A 14,895-nucleotide genomic window follows, 5' to 3' on the forward strand; every position below is an offset into this window, starting at 1 on the left:
TCATGTTTGTAGAGTATTGTATCATGACTTAAACAATGTATGGTGAGTCTTTGGAAATGTTAGGCAAATAATCTGCTTCTTTCAGGTTTAGTTTATCTTGCTGTCCAAGTGGTTAGTTGATACAAGAGACTTAGCATTTTGTGAATGCTGATGTTATTATTAATCAAATATTTGAATAAGAGAAAAAAGAGGAGGGATTTGGCTTGCCTTCACAGATGTCTTCCAGCACTTCAACAAAACAGCAGCCCTTGCTTGTCTTTGTTTCCATTGGTGCATAAGAGTCGTAAGAAAGCAATTTTAAAAAATCAACTAAGTAAGGACATACAACTGGAAAGTAAACTTACTTGGAAGACTTGCAATTAAGTCATGAAAAATTTTCAGAGATACATATGGCTAGTGTTCGCAGAGAAGCCGTGGTGTTGAATAGGCATCCAAGCTAACCTGGAGCTTCCCTCCCTCCTCCACTTTCTTTTCCACAGTGCAGTTCTAGACTGTCAGGATGTGATCAAGGCTTGTTCTGGTGGTTTGTGGTATTTTTGGTGGTTGGTTTTTGTTTTTTTGTTTTTTGTTTTTAGTTAATTGGCTAACTACCTGTGAATCAGAATTGTAGCTGTGGCAGTATGGTTGCTGTGAATGTGGTATAAAGATGGAATTCCTTGTTGGAGGGGTTGTTCTTATTTTGCATCCAGACAGCTCTAGAGATACTTCTCTGGCTGTGTGCAAATGCAAACCTCTGAGTTATACAAGATGCTGACCAAAATCTAGCATATTAGAATGGAAACTCAAGCCTCTATTGTATGTGGTGTTTGGAAAATGAAGAGGTAAAACCTTATTTGAAAAGGCTCAGTATGTGCTGGATTTTGAAAGTATTTATGCTTTCATGCTTTGTTTTAGTTGTATTAAATAGAAAAATATTTAGCAGTCAGGGAGTAGTTCTTTACTGTGTGCAAATTGTCTTTTGGGGGATTTACCTAATGAAATGTGTTGGATATTTTAATATTTGGAGAAAAAAAAATCAAATGTCATTTGTCTTTAAAGATATTCTTTTTCCTGCTTGGAGGAAGATAATCTGAAATTGAGTGTTTGTCTTTGTTTGTTTGGACTTGTTAGTCTTAACTAAATAAAAGAACCTCTTAACTCTTTTTTTTGACTGAATTTTTCCTTGTAGTCAAAAAAGTAAGATTATACCTGCCCATTGTTTCATTTACTATAGAATTTGTTATAGTATTTTTCATAGGGAAGTCACATCTTTGAATAGGTATTGAAATCTGGTTTCTAATTAAGATCAAGGTTAACTTAAAGAAAACGGGCACTTAGCTAAACCGCTCTAATTATAACCAATGCAGGCTTCATTTGTGTGAAGCTGAAAAAAATGATTCTGCTGTTGTGAAGAAAAAACTTTTAACCATAAAGATTTGTAATTTTAGAAAGCAATAGTGTTGTCATCTGTTCAACAAGAATGTGGTGAAGTGCCAAAAGTTTTACTTTAAATTACCAATGCAAACAGAGAGGTCTTCATCTTCATTCTGAGAGAACTTTCAATAGAATCCTGAGGAATAGGTTTGGGTTTAAAAGTGATTACATTCCACACTTTCATGGTTTTATGTAATTTAAAAGTTTTATAAAAAATAATCCCCCAAACCTAGTAAGGGCACAGCTCTTGGAACAGAAAATTTCTGTCTAAGCATGCAATGCTGTCAAATGCAGGAAAGCAAAAGGGTGAATTTAAGCAGTGGGATGCAGTCATTAGTTTACTGGTTTTTACTGTTAGTTTACACATACAGTATTTAATTGCACAGTAGTAAAGTAGTCAATCTGACACGTCTTCCAAGGGTGTGTGATTTTACAGCTAACATCTGGGAGGTAGTGGATACTTGTATGCAAGAGGTAGGTATTCGCACCTTTAGCCTTGATTTGTTTCTTGATGTTTTAAAAGAAGTTGCAGAGGTTGCAACTTTTTTCTTATACATGGGAGCAATTCTTTAGAGAGTGAAGACAGTGACATTAGTTCAGGCTGAGAAGGCTTAAAATGGGATTAATTTCCTTTACAGTTGCATGCAAACTATTTTTGTGACACTTGAGTAAATGAGACCCCAAGAGAGAATCTTATATTTCAGCAGACACCAATAGACTGCTCAGGAGACTTAGAACTCTTTGGGATTGACTAGAAGACCCAATTTTATTTGCTCTGTTACTCTAGCAGGTCTGCCTGTCTTACCATCAGACATTCTTCCTCCACCTCAGCGTATTGCTCCTCATTTGGGGGGGGAGGAGGGGCCCGCGAGTTTTCAAGATCTTGGTGCCCTCATCCAGTACCTGAGGGGACTGTGCAGGGAAAATGGAGCCAGATTGTTCCTGGAAGCAAATGGTGACAGGATAGCTGTAGCATGGGAAAATCTGATTTTATATAAGGAAAAAGGTTGTGTGCGTTTTTATTTGGGGTGTTGTTTTTGTGTTGTGTGTGAGGTTTTTTGTTTTGTTGGTTTTTGTTTTGTTTTGTTTTTATCATGAGAGTGGTCAAATGCTGGACCAGGTACAGAAGGAGGTTGTGGGATCTTAATTCTTAGAGATACTCAGAATTCAACTGGAAAGGGCCTGAGCCTGGTTTTGTTGGCCCTATTTGGAGTGGGGGTTACAGTAAATGACCTCCAGGTGTCCTAACCTAATTTTTTCTGTAATTTTAAGCAAAAGTATAATAACTCTTGGAGGAGAACACACAGGCATAAATCTGTCATTGTGCTCAGTTCTTGTACGTTGCTAAGCCAATGCTTCTCAGTTTTGATCACTTATAGTTGAACTACACTGAAATCTCATACTGAGCTTAAGTGTTTAGCCATGCTTTTTAGTTAGCAGAAATGAGTTGCCCTTGATTGTATTGCTTAATTAAATTGTTTAATGTAATTTTTATAAAAATTGTAAGAAAACTTTTGAATTCATGGATTTCAGTGGAGTTGACATGGACGGGTAAATGGCTTAATTACAGTAGAAACAAGAGCTAATTCAGAAACCTCCTAACTTGGTTGTTTTTAAATATAGGACACGATATTAGAAGACAAGTATTAGCCACATCAGCTATTCATGAATACTGCCTCTGAAATTGGGAACTGTGGTGACACATGCAAAAAAACCCCTACTTTTGCTAAACTTCAGCTTGATAATTATTAGAGCTATTTCTGGTCTGAGAGACCTACTGTTTTCCCCTGTAGCAAAGCTGCTGTTTCTGTTTTGTCAGGACAGTTTCGGAAAATAATTGTTGTTCCCATCTCTGTCTTCCTTTTTGAAGAAGGAATTTAGGCTCAGAATTCTAGTGGTTTCTACTGCTAGGAAGAGACCAAGAATTTTTATAATTCTTGCATTTACTCATTAATATAGAATATATTATGTATCATACTGAGTCTTCTGTTTGGGTGCAGTAGGTATGTCCAGCGCCTAAATCTCTGGAAGTAGAGCTGACTATAACTCTTCTGTTCATGCTGGTCATCAATTTTTATATCAGTTAATAACTATCTACCATAAACCTAGGTTTTGCAAAACCTTGCCTTAAAAATAATTGTGCTTATTGTTGGATTTAGACAGCTTGTTCACATGTTGCTGCTTTCTGTCCTTAGACCAATGTAGCTTATAACTATGTTGATCAAGTCTAAACTATGTTGAAACCATGTTTAGTAATAAATGTACAAAACCAGTTTTGAACAAGTTGAAAATCTTACAATGAAGCCAAAGAAAGTTTTGCTATTGACTTACATATAGAGTAATACAGTTCAAGCCTTCCTTGATCAGTTTAAAAACAGACTCATCTCTTGTGATTTTTAAGATAAACTAGAGGGAATATCTTGACTGAATGGTAGGAGTTTTGAACTCAGCAGTTGCATAATTTACAAGGTCCGTTGTGATCTACATAACCTGTTTTTCATACAAATTATGTGCAAGACAACTCATATGCTTCAAAACAAATATTAAGCTGTGTTGAGAAACTGATAAAAGGTTCATAATTTAATGTCTACTCCTACAGTAAAAAATTTAGCAATTTGTAATGTACACCTCTGACTTTATTTTGTGAAAGCGGACTGTTCTAATGCAGTGTATGTTGCAGAGTAACTTTCAAGCTGTGCACTTCTGAATTAACAGCGCTAATTGGTGCACTGGTTGAAAATGTGACCATTTGCATTTATCCACTAAGTGATTAATGTACATTATTTTAAAGTTTAGTATGATGGTATGCAGTGTTGGACAATCAATTTAATTTATGAATGCTTTGGGAACATTTTGGAGTCTCACAATGTGACTAATTGAAAATTGATTCTAGCTATGCCTGCTGGAGATAGAATATGAATTAGATTACTTTTGCTAGATTAGCTTGGAATGAAGCTTTAAAAAATACAATTGGGTGTAAACTATGCAAGGCTTGTTTTAATTGTAGTTCTTTTAAATCATACACAGAAAAGTAAAAAAAAGCATGGATAATGTGTCCTAGCACATTAGGTTTTCTGTCTCAGTATGAAATGGCTTTCAGTGGCTTACTTGGAAGACTTCTATTCGATACTCAGTTTGTGTATCTAAATGCAGTACATATGCATACGTTAAGTACAGTAACTTTCTTATAATCAAGTAAAATGGTGAAAGATTCTTAATTTTTTAAACTGATTTTCAGAATGTCTTGCAGTATTGTGTGGTGTACTGTTGTAATATGTAAATCTTAAAACCATTGTTAAGATCAGTTATTTATGTTTTCTGTGGTCTTGCTTAATCTAGCAGTAGATGCAATAGATACACTATTTTGTAGAAACAAATATAACTGACTTCGGCTACTTTTAACTATTTGCCTCAGGCTACTAAATTAACTTTTCCATGCTCTGAATAGTTACCCTGACAAGAAGTCCCTCTGTTTCCTATTCTTAATTCTTGCCTGACTGTGTGGATTGAGCTGTGTGACTGAACATTAAAATGAGGTGGTGTGTGTTCCTTTCCAGTCATAGGACATATCGCCTTATTCCAGGAAACACCACCCACTATTGTTTCCAAGACATTGCAGATCTTATGTACGTTAGGTAATTTAACTGTGATACAGTAATTAAAACCAGAAGTTCTTTTGCTCCGCACAAAAACTGTATTATGCTTTTAAAAATATATATTAAAATTTTTAAACCAATTAAAATATTCATATATATAGCATTGTTAGAAGTAGGCACAAAAATACATTTTAAAATTATATAGAATATTTTGTTCTTCGTGCTATGTGACTGGCTATTAACACTACGTGTTCTTATACGGGATAAGCACACAGTTGTTATTTTAAGTTAGCAATTTCTTATTAGCAGAACCATCCCTGCAGCTTTTCAGAATGTTGAATATTATTCACTGATCTCTTACTAATCATCAGTTTACAGATGGTGAGTCTTTTTTTTTTTTCAGAGCAGTTTACACCTCTGACAAATTATTTTTAATTTTGCATTTCACGTAAAGAACTGGTTTTGGTTAGTTCTCAAATAAAAAGCCTTCTCATAATAGAAAGGAGATGAATTAAATATTAAGAGTAGAGAACGTGTGCTGGTCTTTGTGCCTGTAATGGAGGCAGCAAGATGTGGAAATGGATATTTATAGAATACTTTGAGCTTTCAAAAGACTGTAGAAATTGAAATCCTGGAGAATTCATTCATGTAATCAGCGAGATATAAAAAAGATTACAAGGAAGGCTGGACTTCTATTAATCTTTTAAAAACCTGTTAATGCAAGACTTCTAAGAACTATGAAATTGTTGCACTAAGAATCTGCTTTCAGTTGATTTCTTCACCTCTGCACTCTGCAAATGAGTTAGATTGTGTATACATGAGAAATGGTTGCTGCCTTTTCTCCCTGGAAGCCTTCAGATACCCTTACACCTCAACTTCTAATTCTATTTGTGATTCTAAAATCTCTGAAGATAGCAAGTTATCATAGTATGTTTTGTACTGAAAATTATAAGAACATAATGATAACAACCCACAGTGGAAAAAGTCTTAATTTCCACTTTAATTACTATATAGTACTTTTAGAAAGTAGTGATAATAATACCCTTGACAATTTTTTTTTGGCTCCCTTGTTTTTCATTGAAGCAATAGAATTAACTTATGAAGAATAAATTTTATAGCTTATCTTGACAAGGATTTTTTTTCTCAAGGGGAAAACCGTGGTAAGTTCATGAACTTCTTCCAAGAGTAGGATTAAGATCTTGATGTGCCAGATTTATCAAAGACATTGTTCCATTAGTGAAGATGAGAAGGAAAATGGGTATAGTATTTCAGTACTGCTAAGTCTTTACAAGCTTCTGATTCAAATGCTTGCATTAACAAGAATATTGTTTAATGAAATCTGTAGGACATGTTGCAGTGCTGTATTACCTCTGCCAAGGAGCATCATTGTGCATTTCAGCTGAAAAGATATGCCAAACACTGAGTTGAGTCTATGAGACTGAAAATAAATATTTTGATTGGTCATGTCTTTAAAATATGTTTTAATTGAGTTTATTAAGACTGGCATTCTTCCAAAACTGCTGCACAAAAACTCTGGGATCTGATCCTTCATCATTTAAATAAATGCCAAAATTCCAACTGACTTCAAAGAGAGCGGAATTAAGATCTTAGTCACTGAAAGACACATTCTGATTTTATCTCATAAACAGGAGGGTCATGCATGATTGTTTGAAAGACAGAAGCAAGTACCTGAAGGGAAGTGGCAATTGGGTAAGCGAGTCTTCTTCATTTGAATCAACACTGAAGGCATGTATTAGCTTGCTCTGGGAAGCAGCTTCATGTTAAAGATGGTGTCTCTCATTAGACATATTCTTAAGCCAAAAGTGTTCCAATTGTCCAAATTATCAATTGCTTCTGTCATTGTTAAATAGTTGCAGTGATTCTCAATGTTGAGTTTGTGATGTGGAACAGTTAGCTAGTGGTGATACAGCTGTGGCAATCTAAGGAATAAGCACAGCAAAGTTTAGAGAGAAGGTAATATCTTGTATTAGACGTACTGACATGGTTGGAAAAGCAAGAGAATCTTTTGGCATACAATATTTACATGCAAAGGAAAAGCTGCAAATTTTAGGCTGGCTGAAGCTGAATCATTCACTCTGAGACTGATTAGTAGAGTTTCTCCTTGGCTTCACTGCCATCCAGTCACTTCCATTTCCCCCCTTTTTTTCCTGTTAGGAACTGTTTTTAGATTCTGTTCAAGTTTTGCTCTTCAAAGGTAGGTCACTTTCCATAGTAATTTCACAGCACAAATTCATGAACAGTTATATTGGCCATCACTAAAAGTATGATAATCTGCAGCAGTAGGCAAGAGTGAGCAAGCAGAGGGCTTGTTAGGCTGATTTCTCTGCCAAAGCCTACATCTCACCCAGGCTACAGCTAGAGTTTAAATTTATCAGATGATTGAAGAGAATTAAGTGGTCAGGCCTAAGTGAGGATTGTGAGCTCAGAGGCGGTTTGATTTGTTGGAAAGAGATGGATGATTTTATGAGAACTCGTTTGTTGCTGGTAACTGGATGCTTATCATATTCCAGACAGCTCTGAGTGCCTTTCATTTGTCTTAAGACTATTGTCTGTAATATATTTTCTGGAAAATCTGAGATGAAGAAACCCTGCCTAAATATAGCTCTCTATGAACTTCCTCTTCCCAAATTTTCTGCATCTCCTATCCCTTCCTGTGTCTCCCTTTCTCTTCTGAATCAGTGATGGCAGCTATACCCATCTATAATTTTCTAGTTTAAACATAATTTTCCTGCATTATTCCAAGCCACTCACCAGTTTTTTTAATTACACTTATTTAGAAGACCATTATTTTTTCTCCTTCATGTTACTGTTCACAGCTCGGTTTAATATATGGTATCTGTAAGAAATTATCCATTTAAGAATCATGGCTTGAAGATAAAATTGCAGGTAGTTGACACTTGATTTGTTGATACTGTAACCAAAATACTTCAAATGTAGTGATGTATCAATAAACAGTCCAGAATATTCTGTTTGCAAGAAGATGGGTAGCCAAAAGGAGCACTGATGGCAACAGTGAGGCTTTATAAGGTACACTGACTGACTCCATCCATAGGCAGTATGCAGGCCTTAGAGTACAGTGGGAACTCAAGAAGTAGATTTCTGATTAGCTTGAGCATGTCTTAGCAAATGATGACATCATGACAAGATTCCTGGAGTGCTACTATAATATCGTTATTTAATACCAGTGAGCACTGAAGAAAAATAGTTACAAGTAATGCCAGTTTTAACAATTTTACTGTCTGCTGACAGTTCATGTGTGGTTATTTGTTTGCTAGATATAGTGCAGAAGAGGGGAGCAGGACAGTGTCTTTTGAAGACAGTCCAATATTTGCAGTAACATGAAACTGAGCCTGCAGTTTAATGTTATGAGGTAGTAATGAAGGCTGCACCCAGAGTTGGCTACTGTGTCTCAGCTAACAGATGCTAACGTCTTACTGTGATAAGTGATAGTCAGGGTTTAAGAACATTCCTGTTTTTTTCAGAAACCTTGGTATGGTTAATTGCAAACTATTAGAGAAAACCTAATTTCAGTAAAGATAGTTCAGACAGACTCAAACCTGTGGTAGACGAGCTTATTTTCTTTCATTTCAGAGTCAGAGTATAGAGATATTTGTGGGGAAAATGTTCTCAGCATCTGAAGACCCAGATTATAAGTAAGGATTTCTGCTTTTTGATGGTTGGATTCTTTCTAGTTAAACAAACAAACAAAAGTTTTCCTTTGAGCCAGAGAAGGGAATTTCATTCAGCTCTGAAGACAGCTGATTTGCCTTGGGGCAAAATGTTTGAAGAAACAGCTGTCCAAAAAAGGAGAAGTGCTAGGGAATAAAATAATTGAAATTGTCAAATAAGAGTTTATTAAAAAAGTGAGAGCTTACTGTACATAAACTAAAATAAAATTTAAGATTACTGCATGCTATGTTGTATCTGAAAGGGTTCATCAAGCTAAATTACATTCAGTCTTGTTTCAGGCTTTTTACTACGACAGAAAATTTTTGCCATGTTCTGTAAGTGTACTCATATCGTATAAATATAAAGTATATAATTTTAAATTTAATGTTACCTGGATTTTTCTTGAGGATCTTTTGACTATATTCATCTGAGCATTTTCTGTTGATAAAAAATCAACAACAGCATGAGTCAAAATATTTAAAAACTCAAATTGACGTTGCAGTGTTGTCAAATCCATTTGAACTTTGCAAATTCCTGAAGCATACTCTCTACAGATCTTATTATGTCTCCAATTATAAATATTTCTTCTTAGGTAGTGGAAGAATTCTTCAAGATTAATTAAGTTAAGACGTTGATTGTGGCTCTTGGTGAACACTTACATGCATCTCAGTCATTATTTTAATTACTATATTTGAAAAGTCTTATTTGGGTGTAATTTGGATATTCTCAGGTACTGTGATAAGCCAGTACAGTCTGTTGGGGTTGTATATGTCTGTCATTAATTCAAATTTATATGTTGTCAAAAAAACAGTATTCTACTGCTGAAACTGAACATTTGTTCCCTGTAACTTTGTGGGAGGAAAAAAATCTCCTTACCTTCTATGTGTAGGTCAGCATAAAGCATAGCATTTTGGTTTTGTCTCAATAAATTATCTTACTCTATTTCCTTGTTTATTTCTTTACATTGCTGCTGAAAAAGGACACACTGATTAAATAAGCATTGAATGTATATCAAAGACATAGAATTGTTTCCAAGGACATTTCTTCATCTTTATGTTGTAAGAATAATTATAATGAATTTGATTTTTATTACTGCCAGAACAACAAGTCATACAGAATTGTCAACATACAGAAGGTAAAAAATATGGTGAGGTAAGTCCAGGCTTCCACTGGAGAGAGAAATTCTGTTCCTACTTGCCTAGTGTTAACTACAGAGCTTTCTCTCATCGTGTCCCTCCCTCCCCCCATTTTTGCTTCCTCCCCCCACTCCTATAGCCATAAGCACTTTGTCATGTTGACACTGGCAATCGAACTGTCTTGCTTTGAGTATGAAATAACTACTTTTATTGTTTCTAATATGCAGCCTAGGGCCAAAACAACCAAAGCAATTTTAAAGGACTAGGTTCAGAAGGGGGCTGGAATTCCCATTGTACAGCCCTTGGGAATATGACTTCAGTAACCAGCTCTGAAGCAGTTATTTATCCTAATGACAACTGTTGGTCTGTCCATACTTAGTCAGCTGAGTTCCACACTGTTGGTAACTAGCTCGTTGTCATCAATTCTTAAAAAACAGTGCTGTCAGGAGACAAGGAGACACCTATATTGTTTGATCTGGTTCTTAAACTTCAAAAATAATTTTATTCCATATTTCTTAAAGAATTTGGGTTGGATCATTGTTTGAAAGCTTCCAAAGAAAAACCTAATTCTTCAGGCAAAAGTAAAATTAGTACTGAAGCCTACTTTCTATCAGGGAGTATCTTTGTGTAGCACTGATAGAATTTCATGTCCAGGGTTTTCTCTTTTAACAACTCCCATATGGCAGTGTCCCTACAGATGATATCTGCTTTGTCGAGTGTTTTACCTACGTTTTTTCTTAAATAATTTTTTTATTCTAGCTCCACTTTGTCCTTTATATTGTCACTAACTGTAAGTTTTTTGCTTGTATCTTGTGACCTAACTTTCAGCTTGTCTTTATTATTTTACTTTATATCTATCTTGTTTTGAACTCTCATCGCCAGTGCTGTCAGCTTTCTGACACCTTTCTTTTACTGCAGAATGCTTCCAGTCTGTAGTGATATTAGAACCCCAGTTAATACCTTTTCAATCACAGTTCTATGAAACACTTCCAATAAATCTTCTGTAACTCATTTTTCATAAAGCTGTCACCAATAATCATAAAACCTAAATATGTTTATTCTTCAATCTCATTGCTGCTTGATTTAATCAGGTTAGGTGCTGTCCTTTAATCTAATTTGCCTTTTTGAATGGATTATAAATCAAGGTGGCACCACAATTTTCTCAAAGTAACAAAGACTACGTTTATTTATGTAAGCATGTCATACTGTATAAGTCAAGGAGTATAACTATATCACCTCTGCTACACTCTCCTGCTCATCTAATGTTCAAGTCCAGTTCAGAAGCATACAGTAATGAAATAATTATCCCATTCACCATTGTCTTTTAATAAACCTTGACTGACTGCATAGTTTTCCATAAGTTTTAATGGTACTTCTAATCTTTGTGCATGAACTTTTATAATTGGAATAACGTGGAACTTGTTCTGCCTTTTGAATCATTTGTTGTTTTTGACTTTTTTTCTTCTTGTTAGCAGCAAATATGTGATGTGCCTGCCCAGCTTTGTACTGGGTCTCCATATGAATTTCATTCTTCCTTCATGTGGGAGAAGTACTAGTTTAGAGATAAATCCCTTTTTGATTGGCTGCTGTAAATAAAGCAAACAGCAATTGTTTCTAAACTAATATCACTGATGTTATCATTGCCCAGATTAGAACTTGACTGCAGCTTGGAGAGACATCAATGGAGATACATCATTCCTTTTATTGAACCTGATGCTTTTACTTGTGAAAACCAAATCCTACTCAGTTATTTAATGGGACATGAAGCCTAGATCTAGTTTTCTGTTCTGAAGGGTTGGACTTTAAAATAAGCTTAGACCATTTATTTTATTCATTTTTATTTACTAATAATTTGTTAAAATAAATATAAATAACTTAAGCTGCCACCTGTTATTGTGTCCTCACCTGCAAGGCTGAAGATGCTCCAGAGTGCAAAATTAAGCTGAAGAGTATGTATTTCCATGCCCTAGATGAGACAGAGATCCAAACACAGTAAGATTTGTATCCTCATTTGTATATGGATTTGTATAATATTTTGCTGGTTGTCTTAACCTTAACACAGTCTTGTGGAGCAAGATTGACCAACATTTGAAAGGTCATCATGAAGCTGCTCTCTACAGAGCTGGCACTTCACATGTAATTTCATAATCGTTGTATAGATGCATCTTGAAACTCTCTTCCTTCCAGTAATGCAATATAGGTAAAAGAGAGGGTGTATGTTGAAAATTGAGGTACCACTGCCAAAGCAGGAAAACAATGTTTGGCTGTTTGTAGAGCACAAAACTGCACTTACTCCTTGCATAGTTGATTTACATAAGAACCACTGCAATGCTGTTTCTAAGTATGTTATTGTGTCATGCAGTGTGTTCTGTAGGTGAATAGCTTTTGGCTCTTTTGGGGTATGGATTAAAAAACTTGCTAGAATATCTTAAAGAATCCTGTGTTACCTGCCCCATCCTTTTTAAATGAAGAAACCAATTTGAATTAATCTACCAGTTACAGCTGCTGCCTGTTCCATTTGCCATGCTGTGGGTCCCTGTGTGTTTTAAATATGTTATTGCTATCCTCAGTGGGCACTGAAACGTTGAATGTCCTTGTTTTGAAATTTCACTGAGGCATACTTAGACTCTTACAAAATCCCTCCCGGACATTGGTGTAAGTGTGTTGGCACTGCATGTCTACTAGGACTCTGAGATTGTTTCTCTGATTGCTCATGTGCTTCTATTAAAAGCTTACTTGTCTGTTAGCCACGTGTATGGCCAACCTGTGTAATGGTGTCTGTGTGTTGTTCTGGCTGGAGGAAAGTGGTTTAAAAACAGGCTTCAAGAAGTGATTGACCTCTGTGGAAACAGACTGCACAGATGTGTTGTAATATCCTTACCACTTCAGCAGACATGACTAAACAGACTTTGTCTGCTCTGAACAATCAAGATGTTTCCCAGTGAGTGCAGGGCCCCATGCAAGTTCCAGCTTGCTCCCAACTGGTAGAGGAGTTTTTCAATTTGTGCAAAAGTATTTTAGCTGTTCATGTTCTCTTCATTTTAGGGTTAACTCAAGAAATCTAACTTTTCAAGGAACACCTTATTCTTTACATAAATAAAAACACTTCCAGTCTTCGGATTTTTTCTAGTTTTTCTAGTTCCCTGGAAGCAATACTTGACATAGCCAAAAAAAGCAAACCTTGCTTTATATGAAAACAATGTAAGAAAACCCAGCAATGTTTATTTATTGACCACAACAGTTTTCCTGTCATCATGACTCACAAAAAGAATCTAGAATCTCTGCTCAGAATTTTGCTTTAATGTGGGGGCTCTTGAATGTAAATTTAGAGCTCTCAACTGATATCCCCAGGATGGAAATGGAACTGAGGGCTGATGCCGTGTAACTGATATCAGGGGGAACTTTTTGCTATTGAATTAGATAAGACAAGGAACAGGGAAGTCACTAATAAAAGTTCTGAGAGAAATAAGACTAGGTTTATTATGCTGAATAGTGTGATCACTGTGGGTATTGGCCTAGCGATGAGCGATCACCTAGTTATAGGTGCACGATTGGACTGTCTGCCACCTCTGAAGGTGTAGCTTCCAGTGGGAGAATACTCTGCTGTCCTGAGAGCAGTTGAAGAGTCGTTTATCTGCTGAGGTAGGCTGACAAACCAGATACATAGTCTTTTCTTCAAGGTGGACCTGTTTCCTTTAGGTTTCCTACTCTCATATCTGTCTCATGTCTATCTAGTAATTAGAGAAATTTTCTGAAGGTAGTGAGTTTAAAGTATTGAACAATCTTCAAAGAAGCCATGACAGAAAATGAAGCATATAGATCCAAACCTGAGATATGACTGTTAATGGGTTGGGATTTTTTTTAATCCCTCAGTATTGTTGGTTAACATTATGGAACCTTTTTCTTTGTTGGAATTTTAGTTGAGCTGTGTTACAACAAAGACAAAGGAATACAAAAGTTTCCATGAGTGGCTACTTCCTTACATCACCAAAGTCACCCAGAGCAACAATATTTAGATATCAGATTAGCAGGAATTTACTATATCAGACTATGGCTGCTAATCATTTAGCGTTTCAGAAACCTTTTGAATTAGAAAACAGTTTTGTGACTTTAAAAAGAATAATTATAAAGAATGTATTTGTAATAAGTATAGGTTACTTGTTCTGTGTTAAAATAGGTAGACAGTATTTGGTTAAAACTTTGCTACCTCGGTGTTTTATGAATGAAACTTCATCATGGTGCATGTTGAGCTGCGCTTGAAAAAGAAATGCCACCGCCTCTTTCCCTTAGCGATCCCCCCTACCCCACCAACAAATAAGCCTTTAGAGTAAACAAGATTCAGTTAAGATGCTAAACCCATTAGAGGATTTAATTGTTCATGATGGATATAACTGAGTAACCTAATAATGTTAATACAACTTAAATTATAACACATAACTACCAGTTGGGTATTACAGAGGCATAGAAAATTGAGACTGGAAGGGAGCTCTGGAGGTGATCACATCCAGATTCCCCTTTGGTGCAGGGCTGAATCACTGGGAAGCTTGTCCTGGTGCTTAACTGCTGTCACTTGACATTTTTTCCTTATGTCCAGACAGAATTTCTTTTGTTGCAACTTTTGCCCATTCCCTTTTCTTCGTCCTGTACGTGCTTCTCCAATGAGTCTCTTATCTGATTCCATGACTGATTATTCACTGGAACAGAGGGAGGAAGTATTTTACTAAGAAGTGACAGAAGTATCTAACTTGGTGAACTTTATATGCGTTTCAATCCCTGAATTTCATGGTAAACCTTTATTTTCAATGCTAAAAGCTAGTTTAAATCGAAGTTGAGCAAAATAAATTTTTAAAATATTTTTTCATAAAAGGTTTTCTTCTGTACTTTACTGTTGGATACAGTAACTGAAGGAAGTTATTGAACTGATATTTTGTCTTAGAGAAAGAAGGAATTGTTGGTTTTGGTTGGTTGTGGTTTTTTTTAAATCATTCATTTGGTGACATATATGTGGCTAGGAAGGTTCTTCGTATTTCTTCAAAGCTTGCCTATCAGAGTGCACTGAT

The 14,895-nt window shown here is 35.7% G+C and overlaps 1 protein-coding gene across 11 annotated transcripts in view; it reads left to right on the forward strand.

Moving 5' to 3' along the window:
* ATG7 (autophagy related 7) overlaps positions 1 to 14,895 on the forward strand; it is a 114,202-nt gene that overhangs the window by 85,412 nt on the left and 13,895 nt on the right. For 2 of the 11 annotated variants that reach the window (XR_010373357.1, XR_010373360.1), the window contains 4 exons: positions 6,659 to 6,719; positions 8,622 to 8,683; positions 8,988 to 9,034; positions 9,679 to 11,827. The exons of 4 other annotated variants lie outside the window; for them this stretch is intronic. Coding sequence is in view for 2 of the 7 variants with exons in the window: in XM_064454245.1 (XP_064310315.1) it covers positions 6,659 to 6,673 (15 nt within the window). In the remaining 5 variants the exon portion in view is untranslated. Of the gene's footprint in view, positions 1 to 6,658; positions 6,720 to 7,184; positions 7,225 to 8,621; positions 8,684 to 8,987; positions 9,035 to 9,678; positions 11,828 to 14,895 lie in introns of all 11 variants that reach the window. 5 more of the 11 variants (XR_010373358.1, XR_010373361.1, XM_064454245.1 and 2 more) reach the window with 3 other exon arrangements.

The sequence above is a fragment of the Phalacrocorax carbo genome, chromosome 6, assembly GCF_963921805.1.
Source record: "Phalacrocorax carbo chromosome 6, bPhaCar2.1, whole genome shotgun sequence".
NCBI lineage: Eukaryota > Metazoa > Chordata > Aves > Suliformes > Phalacrocoracidae > Phalacrocorax > Phalacrocorax carbo.